Genomic DNA, 22,925 nt, shown 5'->3' on the forward strand with positions numbered 1-22,925 from the left:
AGAAGATGATGAGGGAGCTAGAGAGCAGGAGGTCTTGGGAGGAGCAAAGAGGATGATTAGGTTGGTATTTTGAAACTAGGCTAGTGATGTAGCCTAATCTCAGCTCCAGCTCAGCTCCAAATCACGCTGGAACTCTTCTAACTTCTGGGGAAAACTCCCTTACAAAGTGTAACTTCCTTTGCAAAATGAACAGCCTATTTGTCTTCAGTAGATCAACCCCTATGATTCATGGATAATAATGCACTGTGTGGCTAATATTTTGTTCAGTGAGTAATTGTAACATGAGTGCCTGCTCCCTCTGGTGGGTCATCTGCAAATTGCTATATTTAATACAATGACAAAAATATAAACAAGCATGTATAAGTACGTGGGTCACATAAAAAGTAACTTTAAGTTTAATGCAGCTGTAATATTTCAAATTACGGACTCACTAAAAATATACTTACAAATTTTCTTCTGAGTGATGTACCAATATACTGGACAAAATTGGATTTATTTATTCTATCGTGCAGCTCAACTGACGTCAACTGTAGATATCTCTGTACACTGTCCTTGTGTGAATATGAACAAACTGTTTTCAACTTGCCCTCTTGTTAATTAATCTGATTATTACACTTTTATATGATTTTATTTGTTCTATGGAAACTGTGAGAGTCTTTATGTCATAGGTGGTTTGCTTATCCAGTTATATTTTAGTTTTCAGTTAAAGTATTACATTTTTATTTCTGATTGGTGTGCATGCAATTCCCTTGTTAAACAGTCATATGACTTTGCTTATGTCATTAATACCAGGACATCTCTTTCATTCCCTCTCCCTATCTCCTATGCTCTCTCCCTGGTGTCTGCCACAAGTTCAGGAGGATGTTCTGTGTGTCTTCAAGCACAGGCCTGCGCCCTCCCCCTTCTACATCATGTCATAAAGACGTCTACAGCTGCCTATTTATTCTGCAACAGCTTCAACGGCTTCCAAAGTATCAGCTGGAGACCGGTTCAGCTTTCCAGATTTGCAAGAGACACCAGTAGCACATCATTTCACTTCTTCTATACAAGAAGTTCTGACACGTAAGTTCATGTCTCCTTCTACCATATAATCTTTATCTGTCTGTATGCATGCAACTAAAGTAAACCAATGCATACGTTTAATCGCTAAAATGTACTAGCAGAAAAAGTAATAAGCAAGCATTTAAATTTCACTGATTACACTTTATACAAAGATAAATGTATAAAGCCTAAAGAAGTCATACAAAACTTGGCATCTTAAAGGGTTAACCAACAAACGGTATCAGTAAAGCTACAAACTTTCTGCATTAATTGGTGGCTAACTTGGTATAGTACTCTCCTACTTCAAATTACAAAATTGCAAGATTTGATAGAGTCCTGAAAATATAAATGTATATTATTAATAGTAGTGGTAGTAATATTACTATTATGATTATTCATTACAATTATAATAGTTTTGTTGCATGTTTAAATTTTTATTAACATAATTCTTTTATATTCCAGCATCATTAACAATTTCGCCTATTTAAGCAAGTACTCAATAGGGAATAGATTCATTAAATTAAATGCAGTAGACTAGATGGGTACAGTGATGCAGCACAACTGTCACAGGTTGTAATGGCTATACATTAAGGATAGTACTATATGTTGGTAGGCTCTGCACAGACTGCTGGTGCTTGAAACTCCTTATAGACCATAACTGAATGTCTTGAATGAGTTGAAAAGTGAAAAACTAATAAAGATAATGTTGGAGAAGGTTGCCTCTTTGAAGGTCTACTTTTCTTTCCCAACACTTACAAGTATATGTTGTAGCTAATGTACTTTAGTTTTCTATAACATTATTCTGCAATGATTCTGTGTGCCATCTGCACTGAGAATACTGTATATATGCATTACCTTGTCTGCTACCAACATTTTATAAACTTTTACATCTTTTGGAATTTGCAGTGTAACTGCTGTTACCACATTTTATTCAGGATTACTTAACACCATAGTAAATATACAAATTATTGTGTATTCATCTAACAACACACAAATAACCTTTATCACATGGGAAATTGTGAATTGGGCATATAAGTAAAATTCACTCTTTACATGGATACATATTAGGTTACATATTAGAATATTAACATTAAAAATTTCATTTTTTATTCAGAGGAAAAAAAGTTGTTCTGTCTTTCCATGAATAAAAACCACTGTCCCATTTCAGCCTAGGCAACTTAGAATGACATGGTCTTTGACAGCCAGTGGCTACTGAAGAGAATTTATTGTTTTCAAACAGTAATGTAATAAAGGGATCAAAATATTCACCCTATGTGCATGGATAATTACAAACTATAAATAGAAATACACATAGATAATACTGTTTACATCAAGTTGATCGCTTTCATATTTATATAATAATAATCATATTATATATCGTAAAAAAATGAATAAAAAAGACTATAGTTCTCATTGAATCATATACTAAAAGGAAGGACCTTTGAGGACAAAAGTACTGTTTTATCAGCCAGTAAGATGTATCTAAAGCTGGTCAAAATACAATATGAATTTGTTTAATTTTTTTCTATCTTCTGGTACAGTACTCCCAGCTCTTATTGTTTAAGTCGCTAAATGCACTACTATTAAATAGAGACATAAGTGATCTTGTAGTAACTCCAACATGGGCTCATTGTTTTGGGAAATAGTTCAGGATATGCGTAACCACATACTATTTTACGTAATAATATCTTAAACATTCATTTGAATAGTTTCCAGCTTTCTATTAATAATTCAGTATTCAAATGTTATATGAAAAATGAAACAAGTCTTTCAATAAGTACATGCTGCACACTTGGGCCAGACAATAGGCACTTATTCTTCAGAGAGACAGATCTTATCTGATTGTATTTGCACGTTATATGTTAGGCTAGCCATACATGAATAGATTACTTTTGCTCAGCCTGAAATCTAACATACTCCTCCATCCACTCAAGTGGTGATGGACAAATCCCCCTGCCTCCTTATTGTACTCTGATATCTGCTAGTGCCCTGAACAGTTCATTGGCTGCAGGTACTGTTCGGCCAAGTATTTTCAGGATGGTTCCTTTGCGTAAATGACTTTTGTTGATCCAGCACGGCACCCACTAATGGATTCCTCTGAATCATCTGGAACTCTAATAGTTTAGCAAGCTAGTTTTGTCATTATACTGGAAATAAACTGAAGCTTTCTGATATTGTCTTACTGCAATAGTTCTTATTTCAGCCCAAGTTGGGAGAGATAAAATCTAAATACTTAGATACTGCAAGTCCATGTGGAATGAAACTAGATGAAGTAAGATGATGGAGTGGCACTATGCCAAGTTTTCTACAAATTTAGTGCTTACTAGTCACATATGCTATTTCCTGTAGAGGAGACTTCAGTAAAGTAAGAGGAATCAGTAAATTGTTTGAGAAGAAAATGGATATATGATATAGCTATACGAGAGATATCACAGGATCAGGCACCAGAAAGAAAATGCCTTGTTGCCAAGAATATCAAATCAGACTTTTTCATTTTCAGACTTGGGCTTGTAGTAATGGCAGCTGTAAGTTGATTGGTTGCAATTAGCACAATTTTCATAGCGTCTGTTAACACATGCTATATAGGTAAAATATTTTAAATTTAAACTTGCTCTTTAAGTGTGAGGATTCAATTATTTTAATAAAGCCTTTGTATTTCCTTACAGGCTGTATCCATACCAATTTGTATTGTCAGACAGTAGGGCTACTGAATACACAGCTCTAAATTCTGCTTCAATGTTGAGGATGGAAGAAATAGCCAATGGCACCATAACAAGCCAGGGAAATGGCTTAACTCAGGATCCACCAAGCCAATTTACCAATGGAAAGGACAAAAATGAGTATCTCTACATACTGATAGTCATGTCTTTCTATGGAATATTTCTGATGGGCATCATGTTAGTCTATATGAGGTCTAAACGGAAGGAGAAAGAATCTAAGCTCTTTCTTCTTTATCAAGATGAGGAGAAACAATGGATGGAAATCAGAAAAAGTGCATCGTCCTTGTCTGTATCCAAGCCAACCCCACCTTCCACTGTACTTACAATGCTACAGGATACCTTTGCAACAGGCAGGTTCTGTACTGACTGTAATGGAGCAGATAGCAGTATAAGTTCTGAATCTTCATCTTCTGATGTACACGTTACCATTCAAGAAGAAGCCACAGAAGGACTGGTTCAGGACAAGGCAGATGGAAAGGCTGAGGAGCCAACTCAAATTTCCTAGCAAAGAACAAGAGAGACTATTTATCTAAGGAGTCTAGAGGATCTCTGTTGAGGAGACACTAGTCCTGGGTTTAGGGTCATATTGCCTAGTGAGCTCTTTTTAGAGAAATAAACTACAAATGGTTTAAAATCAAGCATGTTGCAGTAGGCTATAAATGTGTGCAGAGAGGTAAAACTTCATTAAAAGGCTTAATAGGTTTTAATGTTGAACCTGGCCCTAGAAACCAATAGCAGGTCCTGTCCTACCGAGGTCATAACAAAGACCGATAAGTGACCATGTAGTTCTACAAAGCCAAACTTAACTAATAGTGTCAGCATTAGATACATTAGTTTGTTGTTTTGTGAGAAGGGTCGGTGCCCTGCGTTCTTCATCCTGGACATATAAACATTGTCCTACACTGGGATACCTACTGTTGTAGAAGTTGTAACCTAGAAATTGCTTTAGATCCAAGACTGGGTATTTTAAGGGATGGTACCTAAAGTGTACAAAGTGCACTCATGCACAGAGAAAAAAGGAGGAAAATTACTTCCTGACATTTAATTGTTGCACTGATACATGTAGTCTATATTGACTACAGCATGTTTTGATAGATTGGAGCAAGGTTTAAGCAGTGATAAAGTCACTCTAAAGTTCTTTTAAATCTATGATTTAAAGATTTTTAAATATTAAAATATAGTAAATGAATGTAAGACTTTGAAGTAAGCAATTTTCTGTGATGTCTGTTATAAACTGTTTCATATAAAGAATTAGTCTATCCAACCTAGATATTTCAATTTTGCATTCATGCAGGAAGGATGAAACTGTATTAGAGTCAGTAAGTTATCTGGGCCTACAATCTCTGCTGAATCCAACTAAGCTCCAGCCATCCGCTATGCTACAGGAAAGTTTTACTATATTAGGGCTGTGTTACATTATAGAGAAGTGAACAAGAAAAGTGAGCATCCCTTGCTTGGCCTTATAAAAGTAGTAACGGACAAAGTAAGCAAGGCGATCTTATCAGTGGATATCTTTATATATAAATAGCTAGAGAATGATTCATCCCATTGAACTGAAATGCACTTTGGTAGATTAAAGCTGTTTTAGTAGTCTTCTATTATGTTGTACTGTATTACCAAAGGGTATATAGAACTCTGCCCTGTACAATCTGCCTACTACCACATACAGTCATTTCTGGTTTAGAATCAGTCATTTTTGGGAACAGTGGCTTTATACTTTTGCATCTATCAAAAAATATTATAACACTAAGACCAAGCACATAATGTAAGTGTGCTTCCAGCACTTTGATCATCAGTAGTGTTTATATTCTGATCAGCTGGACAAATTTAGCAGGCCTTGCCAGTATGAGAAGCTGAGTGACGCTTGTAATAAGTTTAATTCATTATAAAGCAGGAGTTACTATTTTTGCATTGTGATGGGTATGAAAAGGCAACAACATCCTAATGCTACATGGCTGTGATTAGAGTGTAAAACTATTTTTTTCATCAGACTTTATAAATTGCAGACCTTTAGCGTTCATAGCGTTTTATCTTTTCATTTTTCACGGTAAAAAAACAATTAATTTAGGTAGTACTGTGTGACATTCTGTCTAAAGCAGAAAAACGTCCTTGAAACAAAGCAGCGAGTGGAAAAAATCTACCGTAAGCACTGACCAAATTCCTCTTCTCATCAGCCTAGAGCAATCCAAACAATGAGATGCAACTGGTTATAAGTTGCCATGTATAACTGAAGCTTTTATGTTCCCTTGTTAAATGAGTCTGAAAAGACCATGCTTAAAAAAGGTTTCTTGCACTACCTTTTGCAGTGATAGTAACTCCAAGATTCATTAAAAAGGTAAAAGAAATATCCACACAAAGTTTATACATAGATGGAGAAAATGAAAATGTTGAAGGGGGGAGTATTTAATGTTGCTATTTATATACTGTAGTACTTTGTTCTAGAGAGCAGAGTCCTCTTTCCCATTGTATGTTCTTGTGTTGTCTTCTATTTTATTTGACATGTCACTGTTTTTATGAAATTCTGTGAATATGTTGGTGCTATATGAATAAAGTATTATAACAACCCTCTCTCATGGTCTTTTACTCAAGATATACATATGTGTGTACAGTATATCCGTGGATATACCACAATACCGCTAGCACTATAATCTTCTGGCTGCAGCTATGAAGGATCAGAGAACTAAAACTTCACAAATCTTCTTATTGCTACACATGTCTCTATACTTAGGTTTTAGGGAAGAATAAGAGAAGGGCTAGCAATGGGAGCAAGTGCCCACCTTGATGACTTGTTTATGCAAATAAGGGTGGTCAATAATAAGGTGTTAAGGCCTTCTTTGATGTTAGACAGATGGGAATTCAGTGATAATTGGGCAAAAAGAAAAAAAGAAAAAAAAGAAATCCATCCTGGTCAAGGGAAAATTCACCCACTAGAATGTGTTTTTCCTAGCTGATCATGGCTCCTTTCCTTGGACCACCTTAGTGGGTGGGCTGTGCAAGCATGTTCAGCTGTGATATAACATGTAGTTTATGGACATTTTAAGTAATTCACCAAGAACTGATCAATTCAGTCCGATTGCTTGCCACTGCAAGTGAACAACACTTAAAAGGGTGCCAAAACATAACTGCTATTGTTTCCTAGGCTTTGCAAATAATGCCACTGCATATAAAGTAAATTCTTTAGACTGAGTTGCTATTTAGTCCCAGTCCAGCTCTGGTAAAAATGAAAACATTGTGTAATATGTATAACAGGACAGGATTCATATAAGACATAGCTATATGCTTAGCACCTACAGGCTATACAAATCAAAATACAATCTGCATGACTACCATAAGGACCCCTTTGGCTGATTACACATTGCTATAATAAAGAGTGTACATGCTACACCAAAAATGCAAAGCCACAGCTTGAAGAAGTCATCCAGCATTTTTCACATACTCTGTAGTACCAGGATATCCAAAGAGCAGCAACAATTAAGTCTAAGTTCTTCTGTGGTTGCCTAGTGGATAGAAGAAATGTCCATGTGATGGATATTCTATAGTTGGATTTCAGTCTAGTGGTCAATTTATAGCAAAAGTAGAATGACATCTGGGAGGGAGTAACTATTGTGCTTGGACCCTGGTCATTCAGTTTGTGTAAAATATACATACTTCACAAGTCTTATGTCAATAAGGAGGTAAGATATTTGTCTGTGGATGCAATTAGACTCTACGCAACTTCATGAAAGTCCTTAAAATTAACATCCTATTTCAGTGATGTATGCTGCAGGAAGCACCTGGCACTCTCATGTTATTACTAGGCTCTCCCAAGATGGAGGTCATCATTTGCAAGGAAAGGAGCCTATGTAGCTACCTTGGGGTAGATGCAGGAAAGAGCAATAACTGCTTGGTTCAGTGAGTTCTCTGTAACACTGATGCACCAGACATTTATAAGTAATCCATTGTCTCATCTGTGGTTGTCGTGAAATCTCCTGACTGGCCAGGGAAAGTCTCCTGTATGCAACAATGTCCCCCCAAAGACCTCCAGCAATCAGTCTGAAGATGTTGTTTCAGCGCTGAGTGTGGTGCCCTGTATACTGTATATTTATTGCAGACAATTTTAGAGGTTCTGAACATATTAAGATGTATTCAAAAATCTTGTAGTACTATAGATTATTTTAGGGATTTGATTAGGTTGTTGTTATCGTCAGGGGCTGGGGGTTGAGTTAGCTTTTAGGAATAAGGTTAGGGTTTGGATTTACAAGAAAGAAAAGTATATCTAAACCCAAGAAAAAAAAATGTAATATATTGCATTTTACTAGTTAAATGTAGTGACTGCATTTGTTTTCAGAAATACACTGTCCTTGTCATCTCCTGTTAGATGAATGGGAAGCAGAAAACAGTCTTATCTTTCTTGTGTAAACTATAATCTCATCACCCCCATGTAATGGAGATTAACAAATGATTGTGCATGGCAGACATTCCAACTTGCAAAAACTCATTTCAGGGAGGTGGGCATTGCTTAAACCGTGTTACATATTGAGCACCTCGCGGGAGACTTGAGATGTCTGGCATGGGTAATACCTTAGGATAAAAATGGTATTATTAGGCTCTGTTGTTAGGAAATTCAGTGGTATGTCACAGCAGTTTTTTCGATTTCTCTTCTGTCCATTGAAGGACACAATTGGTTATTACCATTAGGCTATTACATGGCCACCTGCAGAAATAGGACACTAGGTACAACAAAAAGAATACACTCTAGGAGCAGCCCCTGCTAGTGGCCAAACCACCCATCTGCAACATGCAGCTCAGATTTTTTTGCCTAGGGTTTAGGACCTAGAAATGTTTCTGCTATTTCCAGGTTTGGGCTCTGCTGGGATGTGGTTCTTTAATATGTTTTTTTTTTAAACTCTGAGCCCACCCTCTTTGCTTTCGGCACTGCTTTGGGGTATCTCAACAGTCAAAATTTAAATATATGGCTGTGTCCTTCAATAAACAGAAGAGACTGTTTTTCTCTGCATTCATTGAAGGACACAGAACCTGCCTCTTTGAGTGATTTTAAGTCTCGGCAGCTGTTTCCTATTTACTGCTGTCTGTTAACTGAGCTGTGTGTTGCAGATGTGGGATTTGGCCTGGAGCAGGGGCCACCCTTAGCCCTTGTACACACGGTCGGACATTCCGATGGAAAATGTACGATCGGACCGTGTTGTCGGATAATCTGACTGTGTGTGGGCTCCATCGGACTGTTTTCGTCGGAATATCAGACAGGACAAAGTTCTAGAGCTGGGCTATAAAACTTTCCGACAACATGATCCGATCGGACTTTGTCCGATTGTGTGTAGAGAATTCCGATCGGACAAAGTGCCACGCATGCTGAAATCAAATTCCTAGACCAAAGCTTTTGGCTACTAGCCTGACCATAGTCCCATCGTAACTAAACAACGTCATCACGTTACCTACGTGGTTGTCGGAATGTCCGACCGTGTGTACAAGGGCTAACACAAAAGAGATCCTATAATGTACTGTATGTACATTGGGATTATTTTCTCATCCATGGGTATGTCATAAATAATGGTGGCACTCTGCAAATTACAATTTGGAGGCCATACTGCAATATAGCTTGTATACTTTATGTTCAGCCATCTGCGGTAATGCCAATTCAAAAATTATAAAATAGATTCATCAGGATTTCTAGTTGGTATGACTGTGCTGTGGCCACTCACTTACTAAGAACTAGAGCAAAGGATTTTCAGAGCCAACAAAATCTTTATTTCCATAGTATCATATACATGGGCTTCATTTTTGCAGTTTCAGAGTTTGGGGTCATTCAAAAGATAAAGATACTGGCAACCATAGGGATTTTTCTAGAACAGGATTAGCAATTGCTAGAAGGGATAGGTGTGGTTTGGATGGAGTAAGAAGTAGAAGGGTAGTAGTGAGTGGAAGGTGATGATGTAGAAAGAAAAGGAGTTTGGAGTCTGGGCCTAGCTTGCGGCTATGTGAAGGCCACTGTGTGGCTTCCCATTCAAGGGCAGCTAAAACTTGTTTTACTGAGTGGAGCCTGCTGGGATAGCTCGAGAGAAGAAACAAGGCATCCTACCATGAAGTAAGTAACATTTTTAAGATGAAAGCAGCTCTCTTCTTATGTTTATGGGAATTGGGGGTAAACCTATACCTGGAGAGCAGAAACCTTGAGACCGGCTCTGGTCAGGAAATGGGTGGTGGCTTAGTAGAGAAGGGTCCGTCTGCCTGGTGGTGGTAAGAAAGGTCACCCTCTAGTGCCACACAGCACTTAACCTAGGGCCTCCATGTCACATAGACCTGGGTGTTCACGGGACCCCCACAAACTGGGACTGGAACTACCATAATCTGAGGGGCCCCTCTTGTGAAAGTGAACAAGTGTTACCCAATGTGGCCCAAAGGCGATGGAGTATTGAACTAGAGCAGTGGTTTCATTAGAGCAGGCATGTCCAAAGTCCGGCCCGCGGGCCAGTTGCGGCCCGCGGTCCGGTTTTGAACGGCCCGCCTGCTCTTTCTCAATTTATTGTGCCATGGGAGCAGGGCTGTCAGATCAGCCGATCCCCGGCACTGTGAGAAGTTCCGTGAGCTTCAAAAGTGAAAGTAAAGTGCAGAGGATTGTGCTGTGCTCTCTGCTTCCCCCTACAGTGCAGTACCCGGCTGAATGAGGAAGCTGCAAAGGTACTGTACTACAAGCTAGATTCGTGTTAAAAAGGCCTTTATTCATGTGTGTGTATGTATGTATGTGTATGCATGTGTCTGTATTTGTGTGCATGTATGTCTGTATGTATGTGTGTGTGTATGTGCACATGTGTCTGTATGTGTGTGTGCACATGTGTCTGTATGTGTGTGAGTGCACATGTGTCTGTGTGAGTGCACATGTGTCTGTGTGTGTGCACATGTGTCTGTGTGTGTGCACATGTGTCTGTATGTGTGTGTGCACATGTGTCTGTATGTGTGTGTGTGTGTGTGTGTGTGCACATGTGTCTGTATGTGTGTGCGCACATGTGTCTGTATGTGTGTGAGTGCACATGTGTCTGTGTGAGTGCACATGTGTCTGTGTGTGTGCACATGTGTCTGTGTGTGTGCACATGTGTCTGTATGTGTGTGCGCACATGTGTCTGTATGTGTGTGTGTGTGTGTGTGTGCACATGTGTCTGTGTGTGTGTGTGCACATGTGTCTGTGTGTGTGTGTGCACATGTGTCTGTATGTGTGTGCGCACATGTGTCTGTATGTGTGTACGCACATGTGTCTGTATGTGTGTGTGCACATGTGGCTGTATGTGTGTGTGTGCACATGTGTCTGTGTGTGTGCACATGTGTCTGTATGTGTGTGTGTGCACATGTGTCTGTATGTGTGTGTGTGCACATGTGTCTGTATGTGTGTGTGTGCACATGTGTCTGTGTGTGTGTGTGCACATGTGTCTGTGTGTGTGTGTGTGTGTGTGTGTGTGTGTGCACATGTGTCTGTATGTGTGTGTGTGCACATGTGTCTGTATGTGTGTGTGTGCACATGTGTCTGTGTGTGTGCACATGTGTCTGTGTGTGTGCACATGTGTCTGTGTGTGTGTGCACATGTGTCTGTGTGTGTGCACATGTGTCTGTGTGTGTGTGTGTGCACATGTGTCTGTGTGCGCACATGTGTCTGTATGTGTGTGCGCACATGTGTCTGTATGTGTGTGCGCACATGTGTCTGTATGTGTGTGTGTGCACATGTGTCTGTATGTGTGTGTGTGTGCACATGTGTCTGTATGTGTGTGTGTGTGTGCACATGTGTCTGTATGTGTGTGTGTGCACATGTGTCTGTATGTGTGTGGGTGCACATGTGTGTGTGTGTGTGTGTGCGTGTGTGTGCACATGTGTGTGTGTGTGCGTGTGTGCGCGTGTGCGCACATGTGTCTGTGTGTGTGTTTTTTTTTTATTGCACTGCACCAAAAGCACCCTACATTTTCCAATGTGTGGGGTACCATTAAGAATTAACGGTGCCCCCTAAAGTGCAGAGCATTCGTCTGTGTGTTGGGAACGAGTGTGACAAAGGCAAGAGAATTCTTGTTGGGCTGTGTATTTAGTGCTCGGATGGACACACTTAGACCGAATTTTCAATGGTTCAAAGAATGTCAGGCAAAATGGTCGGCCCTCAGGCATGTTCACTTCATCAAATCCGGCCCACTTTGAAAAAAGTTTGGACACCCCTGCATTAGAGGGTCTCAGACTGTCCTTCACAGAAAATATGCTGTGGCGACGTGGCAGAAACTAGCTAAACAACCTTGCGATAGTTACAGGGTAGCCCTCTGCAGTAGATGGATGCAACAATTAAAATTACAGTCACTAAACAGATAGGTCCAGCTTTGGGACTGCAAACTCTTTTTCCCACCTCTTCACCCCATCTGTAACTCGCCTCTTCACCCCCTGTCCGTAACTCACCTCTTCACCCCCTGTCCGTAAATCACCTCTTCACTCCCTGTCCGTAACTCACCTCTTCACTCCCTGCCTGTAACTCACCTCTTCACCCCATCTGTAACTCACCTCTTCACCCCTGTCTGCAACTCACCTCTTCACACCCTGTCCGCAACTCACCTCTTCACCTTCTGTCCACAACTCACCTCTTCACCCCTGTCCGCAACTCACCTCTTCACCCCCTGTCCGCCACTCACCTCTGTACCCCCTGTCCGCAACTCACCTCTTCACCTCCTGTCCATAACTCACCTCTTCACCCCTGTCCACAACTCACCTCTTCACTCCGTGTCCGTAACCCATCTCTTCACCCCCTGTCCTTATCCTACCTTTTCACCCCCGGTCCGTAACGCACCTCTTCACTCCCTGTCTGTAACTCACCTCTTCACCCCCTTTGCATAACTCACCTCTTCACCCCCTGTCCGTAACTCACCTCTTCACCCCCTGTCCGTAACTCACCTCTTCACCCCCTGTTCGCAACTCACCTCTTCACCCCCTGCCTGCAACTCACCTCTTTACCCCCTGTCCGCAACTTGCCTCTTCAACCCCTGTCCACAACTCACCTCTTTAACCCATCTGCAACTCACCTCTTCACCACTTGTTCGAAACTCACCTCTACACCCCCTGTCCGCAACTTACCTCTACAACCCCTGTCCGCAACTGACCTCTACACCCCCTGTCCGCAACTGACCTCTACACCCCCTGTCCGCAACTGACCTCTACACCCCCTGTCCACAACTGATCTCTACACCCCTGTCCACTACACACCTCTTCACCCCCTGTTCTAACCCACCTCTTCACCCCCTGTTCGTAACTCAACTCTTCACCCCCTGTCTGTAACTCATCTCTTCACCCCGTCTGTAACTCACCTCTTCACCCCCTGTCCGTAACTCACCTCTTCACCCCATCTGTAACTCACCTCTTCATCACACTCTCCCCCTTTTACAGCTCACCACTGCACCCCTGGCCACAATTCACCTTTGCACCTTTCTCTACAGCTAAGCTTTGCATCTCTTTAACTTAGCTCCCTAATTCTGCACCTTATTTCTGACCTATTTATCTCCTCAGCTTTGCATAAGACCCCCCACCCCCCTTCTTTCTGGTTTTGCCCATGCAGTGTACAGCACTTAAACCTTGTGAACAAAGCACTGCATAGGGTCAGCCTTGGTGGTGACATAAAAGCAAATCAGCTATACTTAGCTTAGCATATTTTGGTCACACACTTAACAAGTATGTACCCGGTACCAAGACTAAATTCTAGGGTCACTCCAACAGTGAATAATAAAATGGGTTATAGGCGCAAAGGCAGATACACAAATAATAGTCCAAAGTAATCATGGTATAAATCCATACACTTGTGTCAGCTTTAAACCCAGAGTGTAGCTCACTCTGTAGTAGGGATGAGCCGAACGCCCCCCAGGTCGGTTCGCACCAGAACCTGCGAACAGACCTAAAATTCGTGTGAACCTTAGAACCCTATTAAAGTTTATGGGACTCGAATGTTCGAAATCAAAAGTGATCATTTTAAAGGCTAATATGCAAGTTATTGTCCTAAAAAGGGTTTGGGGACCTGTATCAATGCAAATTTTTTTTTAAAAAACTGACGTTTTTTCAGGAGCAGTGATTTTAATAATGCTTAAAGTGAAACAATACAAGTGTAATATTCCTTTAAATTTCGTACCTAGGGGGTGTGTATAGTATGCCTGTAAAGGGGCGCATGTTTCCCGTGCTTAGAACTGTCCCTGCACAAAGTGTTATTTCTGCAGGAAAAAAGTCATTTTTCAGCCGCCGAGAAGGTCCAAAGGCGGCCGAAAGCCGCGAGAAGGGCTCTGGGCCGCTGAAAGCCGCCCAGAGCCCAAAGAATCGTGCAGAAATCGCGGAGTATCGGCGTATAACACGCACCCACGATTTTCCCCTGATTTTAAAGGGGAAAAAAGTGCGTGTTATACGCCGATAAATATGGTAACTAGTCTAAGTGTGAATGACACCAGACCAATCACCTTGCCTCTCTACTGTTTGTTTCTTGTAGTACTAATATCATGTTATACATGCATTGTCTGTTTTCCTTTAAATAGTTTTGTCCCTACCTCACTCTGTAGGTAGGGGATGCTCTATGTTGAGTTTATGCAGAAGAGTGGTATAACTCCTGCTGTGGCTGTGACATTTGTACATCCCTGGCCACTGCAGCTACAGGGGGTACAGTCGGGGTGGGGTGGTAAAAAACATATCTGATGTGGCTCTTGCTCCCTACTACAAGTCCAACTTTACAAGTAGTCCCTCTGCATTACACTCTGTTTGATGCTCTGGAATGGCTGGTCAGCAAGCCCAGACCGTGATCTACCAGTTACCTGGCTGCAATCTATTGGTAGATCACAATCTACAAGTTGCTGACCCCCGCTTTAAGCTATCTCTTCACAACTGGATCAGTTATAAAGATCACACTTTCAATGCTTCATTTGTGGAAGCAGCACAACTACTATAGTCTATGTTGACCTTCTGCTCACTGTTTGGATGACTGGAAATGTGGGGAATAACCTGGCTGCACACTGAACTAGGGAGTCTTTTTGTACAATGACCTGGTTGTTCTTTATTCAAAGCCTTAAGAAGTTAAAATTTTTGTGAACCTTTTGCAAGTGTCTGTTTCTGTTGAAAAGCAAGGGTTTAATCTCAAGGCTAGAGTATATGAAATGTTTCTCCTCCCCCACTACCCCTGCAAACTATCCAGAACTAAATCTGTCAAAAGCCAAAGAAAACACTGTAGTTGGAAGAGCTCTTCAATGTCACTTTCACAAAGAGACAGGAGGGGAGTGCAGAGCGGCTCAGCCTGTGAGGTCTAGGTAGGATATACAGACTTTAGCATAGATTCTTGAGCCATGATAGTTTAAAATAAATAGGTCTCAAGCATAAAAACTACAGATAAAACTGATTTGAAAATGTAACATTTTATTATTTGCAATGAAAAATATCAGTTTTAGATATTTTTTTTGGAGTTCTCTTGAGTTAACTCAAAAGTGGTCTATATACTAATTGGTTTTTACCTGCAACTTCACTGGCTTAAGAACACCTTACAATAATAATTCAATGTTAAAAACCTAATTCTATTGATTAACCACTTCAATACCGGGCACTTAAACACCTTCCTGCCCAGACCAATTTTCAGCTTTCAGCGCTGTCGCGCTTTGAATGACAATTGCGCGGTCATGCTACACTGTACCCAAATGAAATTTTTATCATTTTTTTCCCACAAATAGAGCTTTCTTTTGGTGGTATTTGATCACCTCTGGGATTTTTATTTTTTGCTAAACAAATAAAAAAATACCGAAAATTTTGAAAAAAAAAATGTTTTTTTTTTGTTTCAGTTTCAAAACTTTGCAAATAAGTAAGTTTTCTCCTTCACTGATGGGCACTGATGGGGTTACACTGATGGGCAATGATAAGGCGGCACTGATGGGCACTGATGAGGTGGCACCAATGAAGTGGCACTGATGAGGTGGCATTGATGGACACCAATATGTGGCACTGATAGGCGGCACTGATGGGTGGCACTGATGGGCGACACGGATGGGCACTGATAGGTGGCACAAATTGGCATGTATTGGCATGGTTGGGCATGGATAGGTGGCACAGGTGGGCATGGGTTAGGCGGCACAGGTGGGCATGGGTAGGCAGCACAGGTGGGCATTGGTAGGCGGCACAGGTGGGCATGGGTAGGTGGCACAGGTGGGCATGGGTAGGCGGCACAGGTGGGCATGGGTAGGCGGCACAGGTGGGCATGGGTAGGCACTGATAGGCGGCACAGATGGGAACTGATAGGCGGCATTGTATTATAATATATTATACTAATGGATGCCAATCAGTGCCAATCAATAATGCATACCAATCAGTGATGCCCATTGTGGGCACTGATTGGCATCCATTATGGGCACTGATTGGCATCCATTGTGGCACTGATTGCAATCCCTGGTGGTCTAGGATGGCATACCTTTGTCCTTGGCATCCCTGGTGGTCTAGTGGCGTCCCTGGTGGTCCAGTGTGGGCATCCTTGGGGGGGCTGTGCTGATAATCGATCAGCACAGACCCCCCCTGTCAGAGGAGCAGCCGATCGGCTCTCCTCTACTCGCGTCTGACAGACGCGAGTGAGGGAAAGCCGATCGCCGGCTCTTCCCATTTACACTGTGATCAGCCGTGATTGGACACGGCTGATCACGTGGTAAAGAGTCTCCGTCGGAGACTCTTTTCCGAGATCGTAGTTGCCGGGTGTCAGACTGATAACCCGCAACAACGATCGCCGCGATGCGCGCCCCCGGGGGCGCGCAGCGGCTCATAATCCTGATCACGTCATATGACGTCCGGTCACGATTATGAAACCACTTTGCCGCCGCCTATTTGCTATAGGGCGGGCGGCAAGTGGTTAAGGGTAACACTTGCAATGGATCGGATAACACAGCATTCTCTCAGCAATTATATTTTACCTGAATATAAAAACTTGAACAGTTATCTGTTAGTAATGAAAACATGTATCAAGTAACTTCTTTATAAATAAAAGCATGTTTCGTAAACAAACAAGAATGTTTTTTTTTTCTCCACTGGTAGTTTTGATGTCAAATTTTCATTTAGTTTTAGTCAAAGTCTTTTGGCTAAAATTCCCAATTTATGTAGCACCCTCTAGTGTGCTACTAGTGTTAGTGTAGGTAAATTTAAGCTTATGACTCATGGTAAGTTATACGAGTCTGTAATTGGGTTGGGTTACTGCAGGCCAGGCTGGATGGCTCTATAGATGATGGTCTCTGGTACTTGGCCCTGGATCTAGAAGCTTGTAGAAGCTTCTGGAAGTTAGTGGTAGAAGGCCAAGACTTTCTGATCTGCATACTTGAGTGAACTTGGCCAATCCCCTGCAGAATGTAGTGGCTAGGTCAGCCCTTAAATATGGTGGAGCCAAGCCAGCAGGAGAGTCGGGTGGAAAATGGAGTGCTGAGGAGGCTGTTGGTGGCCTAGGAGGAGTCCCCTAGGTCTAGAGGGGGCTTTGCCTCCAAGCTGGGTTCAGGCTTGCTGGGAATAATCCTTTCAGAGTCCTGTTTGAGAAGGAATTTTGACTAAATACAGCAGGGAGCAAGGATGACAGAGTGAGTACATCAGCACACCACAGCTGTACTTAACCCTTTTATCCCTTGTCCTGGGAGACCTTTGGAGCAGCAAAGTGCACTGGTAGACAAGCAGCCTGGAGAGCTGATAGAATCTACAGCAGTGGAGCTGGAAGCAGTTCTACAGAAGTAGAGGAGATAGTCCTGAATGCAGTTTTGCAACATTTTGTGCTATTTTCCAAAGGGGACTAAGAGCGTCTAGTCTGTAAGGGACTTTTGCTAACTGATCCTTAAAAGACTGTATCCAGCAAGGAGAACAGTCCTCGATCTTTTCTCTGGACATAGGAAGGAAGCTGTCTCCCTCTGCTGTTTCAGTCAGGTTGGGAATCCCATAACTCCTCTACCCCATCTAAGTTGTTATACCTAAAAAAAAAAAAACAAGCCCAGGGACAGTTTTTTGTGTCCGGAAACAAGTGGAAAATGCGTGTTGCCTGGAGTAGGAATTGGACTACCCTTATATCCCCAGGGATGTTATGGACATTATTGAGGCCCCTCGCACCCACTGAGAGGAGAAACTGGTTTGGGACTACCTGTATTTCCCCAAACCCCAAAGGGGGCCTCACAATCAAGAAGTTTGGGCCCGGTTCCAGGATATTCGGGAAGAATGGAGTCAAGGACATGCCATCTACAATGAACGTGTAGTAGTCATTAAGGCCCAACAGGAGCTACTCAGTGACCAAGCAGGATCCTAGTGGACAGATCATCAGACTGCCAAATGGCAAAATGTACTGGTGAGAAAGGGGCTGATGCAGGATTCCAGCTTGAAGAAAAGAGGGAAGACAGCTGTCATTTTGGGAAACCCTTTTTTACTGGACTAGGTTGGACCAATACCATCCACCCTTTTCCAGATGTGTGACCCAGGGAGAAGACATGGTGATAAGGCCGGCTTAAGATACTGTTTAAGAGACTGATGTTATGGAGGGGCTCCTCCTTCAGAGACTCTTGCTTTACAAAGTTTTTTTTCTCTTCCTTTTGTCAGCAGAATTATAACCTTCAGATGGCAGAATGTATAGATCAGGGATATGCAATTAGCGGGCCTCCAGATGTTGCAAAACTACAAGTCCCATCATGCCTCTGCCTCTGGGTGTCATGCTTGTGGCTGTCAGATTCTTGCTATGCCTCATGGGAATTGTAGTTCTGCAACAGCTGGAGGTCCGCTAATTGCATATCCCTGGTATAGATAGTTTAGTTAATGTGAGGGTTGTGTTTCCTTCTTGTTTTCTCCCCAGGTTCATCATGGACTGCTGTCCTTCTGCTCAAATGTTGGACTTTGGGACTTTTTCTAATTTCTTCAAAGTTTCCACTGGGAGGGCGCCCCTTTAGGGGGAGGTGCTCTGTTTAATACATGCCTATTGGTAACATGTACAATTACCTGTTCACGTCATGATGCTTTGCTAGCTGTGGGGATCTGTGGTTAGAATGTATATACTGTATTTTGCATTTCAAATTTGTACAGACACCTTTCCATGTTGTTCACTTTCCCCTCCTGGGCGCAAGAGCCATTTCACCTTGCTTCTGGGCGCATGTGCCATTTTTGTATATTTCCAGCCAATGGGGACATGGCTGTTTTTTTAAGGGGGGGGGGGTGAGTGTAGCACCCTATAACTACTAGAGTCAGTGTAGGTAAATTTAAGCTTATGACTCATGGTACGTTATGTGAGTCTGTAATTGGGTTAGGTTACTGCAGGTCAGACTGGATGTCTCTACTGATGCAGGTCTCTGGTACCTCCCCCTGAATCTAGAAGCTTGTAGAAGCTTCTGGAAGTTAGTGGGTGGTGGCCAGGAGGTTCTTATCTGCATTTTTGTAGGGAACTTGCCTAATCCCCAGGCAGAATATCCTGGCAGGGTGGCTAGGTTTGCCCTTAAATACTGTAGAGCCATGCCAGCAGGAGAGTTGGGTGGAAGATGATGTTCTGAGGAGGCTGTTGGTGACCTAGGAGCTATCTCCTATGTCTAGAGGTGGCTTTGCCTCCAGGCTGGGCTCAGGCTGGCTGGGAAGAAACCTCTCAACAAGTGTTTTGAGAAAGAATCTTAGCTAAGAGCAGCAGGGAACAACGATAGAGTAAGTACATCAGCACACCCAGGGATTCACAAGGGGAGAGACTGCCATGTGTAGCAAGGTTTCAAATGATAGCGGTGTGCTTAAACCTTTTATTCCTTGTCCTGGCTGCTCTGAAGCCCACCTGGCTTCAGAGCAGCCAGGTGGGCTGGTAGGTAAGCAGCGTGGAGGGCTGGTAGTACCTGCAGACAGTGGAGCTGGGAGTAGTTCAATAGAGAAAAGATATTTCTGCATGCAGTTTTGCAACTTTTTGTGAGCTCCTAGTCTACAAGAGACTTTTGCTAACTGCTCCTTAAAAGACTGATTGCATCCAGGAACAGGGGCAGCCCGTCCATTAGGGGCCCCCGGGTGCCACCCCCTCTCTCCCATATTCCTGGGTCCAGCCCCTTTCAGGTCACTGGTCGCATGAATTAGAGTGGCCAGGTTTTTTTTTTAAGCACCTGATAAGAGCCAAAATAGAGTGGGATCGTGTCACAGAGAGTGCGCTCTGATCCCACCCAAGTGTGTTACAACAGCGAATGCTGATCCTCCTGCCAGCCAATTGGGTAGCGGGTCTGATACCCATCACCCGATTGGCTGAAAGGACAGGTGCTCCTAATGGGCGCCCAGGAGGAGGGGAGGAGACAGCAGAAGCGAGGAGGAGAAGAGCCGATGCATGGATGCCTGATCCCTGCCGCTGCTCCTTAGAATGCATGATCCCCGCCGCTGCTCCATGGAATGCATGATCCCCGCCGCTGCTCCATGGAATGCATGATCCACGCTGCTGCTCCTTGGAGTGCACAATGCCAGCCACTGCTCCTTGGATGCCTAGATGGGGTAAGTGCCAGTGGAGCAACCGGCAGGCAGCGGCGGGGGGGATTTGGTTGTTTGCTACCCCGAACAAAAACCCACCAGCCGCCACTGTCCAGGAAGGAGAACAGTCCAAGATCTTTTCTCTGTACATAGGAAGGAAGTTGTCTCCACCTGTTGTTTTAGTCAAGTTGGGCATCCCATAATCGCTCTACCCCATCCAAGTTGTTACCCCTAATAAAAACAACAAAAACAAGCCCAGGAACTGATTTCTTGTGTGCATGTGGAAAATGTGTGTTGCCTGTCTGTGCACAATCATTTTCTATGTGTCCTATTTACACTGAAGTGAACTGTGATAAAATGCAGACAAACTGCATTTTATTGCAGTGTACAAGACAGGATTGCATGTGACTGTACCTCGCTGTGCTGCTGTACAGTGACATGAATGAAGTGTCAGTTTGTACACTTCAAATAAAGTTGATAAAAAAAAAAAACTGAAACGAGCATCATACCACCCCCTACCACTGACTCACTGCAGCTGGAACAGACAGATGCCACATAACAAATCGCTATGGTTTTGTGTGTAGCAGCTGTCAGGGCAGTGTGAATGAGAAAAGTAGGGGACAAAAATGTCTGATATCTGCAAAATATGTAAAGGTGTCAAATATTATGTACTTGGATTGATGAGATCAAATATTTCAGATTCCAGTTCAGACGAGATCATGCTCCACACTTCACAATCAGGGCTGGTGCAAGGATTTTTGACACCCTAGGTGAAACCTCATTTTGTTGCCCCCTCCCCCCCCCAGTTCCATCCAACTCCACCACCTTTGCCCTGCCTATGTACTCCTCACCTTTTTAATGAAGCGGCCATCAAATGCAGCCCACCAACACCCATCAAATGCAGCCCACCAGCGCCCATCAACTGCAGCCTCACCAGCGCCCATCAAATGCAGCCTCACCAGCACCCATCAAATGCAGCCCACCAGCGCCCATCAAATACAGCCTCATAAGCGCCCATCAAATGCAGCCTCACCAGCGCCCACCAAATTCAGTCTCACCAGTGCCCATCAATGAATGTTTGCTTACTTCCATTCATTCAGGATTCGGGACACAGACACAGTCCTCTGCCACTGCTGCGCCTCTGTGGAAGTCCGTAATGACGAAACCGGTCAGAGTGTGACCAATAGGGATGAGCCGAACACCCCCCGGTTCGGTTCGCACCAGAACTTTCGAACGGACCCCAAATTCGTACGAACGTTAGAACCCCATTGAAGTCTATGGGACTCGAACGTTCGAAATTAAAAGTGCTAATTTTAACGGCTAATATGCAAGATACTGTCCTAAAAAGGGTTTGGGGACCTGGCTCCTGCCCCAGGGGACATGGGTCAATGCAAAAAAAAGTTTTAAAAACTGCCGTTTTGGCGGGAGCACTGATTTTAATGACGATTAAAGTGGAAAAAAAAGTGAAATATTCCTTTAAATATGGTGCCTGGGGGGTGTCTGTAGTATGCCTGTGAAGTGCCACGTGTTTCCCGTGTTTAGAACAGTCCCTGCACAAAATGACATTTAACAGAAATAACGTCATTTAAAGCGGAGGTCCACCCTAAAGTGGACCTTCCGCTCATCGGAACCCTCCCCCCCTCCGGCGCCACAATTGGCACCTTTCAGGGGGGAGGGGGGTGCAGATACCTGTACAGTACAGGTATCTGCACCCACTTCCGGGATAGCTCTCTGCGGAAAGGGGCGTAGATTACGCCCCTTTCCGAAAGTGCCCGCCCCTTTCCGCAAGTGCCCCGCTGCCTGCTGGGAAACACACAGATCCCAGAGGCAGCGGGGACCGTCCTTATTGAGCAGCGCGACTCGCGCATGCGCAGTAGGGAACCGGGAAATGAAGCCGAAAGGCTCCATTTCCTGATTCTCATACCCAAGATGGCCGCGGCAGCACCCGAGAGACGATCTAGAGATCGGCTTCGGGCGCGCTGGACAGGTAAGTGTCACTATTTTAAAAGTCAGCAGCTGCAGTATTTGTAGCTGCTGGCTTTAAAAAAAAAACGCGGAGTCCCGGCAGACTCCCGCTTTAAAGCTGCTTGCGGTTTTAATGTTATATCTGGTTCCTGCAATATGGTTGAAAATCATTGAGAAAAATGGCATGGGTAGCCCTCCCTGCCCATTACCAGCCCCTTTGGGTCTTGTACGCATATTAAGGGGAACCCCGTACCCATATTAAAAAAAGGAAATGCGTGTGGCCCCCAGGCCCTATATACTCAGAACAGCAGTATACAGGCGGTGCAAACAAGACAGGGACTGTGTAGGTTTGTTGTGTTAAGTTGAATCTGTTTGTAATTTTCAACTGGTACATTTTTAAAGTGTAGCTCCAGTCAAAAAAAATTTTTTTAAGCTTTTTGGAAAACATAGGGAAGGGTTATCACCCCTGTATAATTTGTTTTGTCGTCCATCTTTTTTCATCTCACTTGCTGTTGTCTCCTTCCGTTTGCCAGTAGGAGATGTTTGTAATTTGGATGTTTGAAAGTAGGGGCCTGCCCTATATGCTCTGCAGAAATGGCGGAACAAGGTGTTGGTTTTGCCACAACATTGTAAGCCCTCAAAGTGACTCTTGGTGGGCGCTGGAGCGCCCTGCTGTGAACGATTATATCAAGAATTGTAATTACATGCCATTGTTGAACAGTGGTAGAAAAATTGACCTTTGGTGGTTGTGGTGCTGGT

At 43.1% G+C, this 22,925-nt stretch overlaps 1 protein-coding gene across 1 annotated transcript; it reads left to right on the forward strand.

Moving 5' to 3' along the window:
* The first annotated feature begins 872 nt into the window (after positions 1–872).
* Positions 873–6,329, forward strand: KCNE4 (potassium voltage-gated channel subfamily E regulatory subunit 4). Its single transcript, XM_077488311.1, has 2 exons — positions 873–1,062; positions 3,708–6,329. Exon 2 carries the CDS (start codon positions 3,778–3,780, stop codon positions 4,264–4,266), a length of 489 nt encoding a protein of 162 aa, XP_077344437.1. The 5' UTR covers positions 873–1,062; positions 3,708–3,777; the 3' UTR covers positions 4,267–6,329.
* Positions 6,330–22,925: the final 16,596 nt, after the last annotated feature.

The sequence above is a fragment of the Lithobates pipiens genome, unplaced genomic scaffold (assembly GCF_037356315.1).
Source record: "Lithobates pipiens isolate NorthernLeopardFrog02 unplaced genomic scaffold, aLitPip1_a1.2 Scaffold_18, whole genome shotgun sequence".
Lineage (NCBI taxonomy): Eukaryota > Metazoa > Chordata > Amphibia > Anura > Ranidae > Lithobates > Lithobates pipiens.

Coding starts and splice junctions, on each gene's coding strand:
- KCNE4 (XM_077488311.1), top strand. CDS start 3,778: ATGTTGAGGATGGAAGAAATAGCCAATGGCACCATAACAAGCCAGGGA.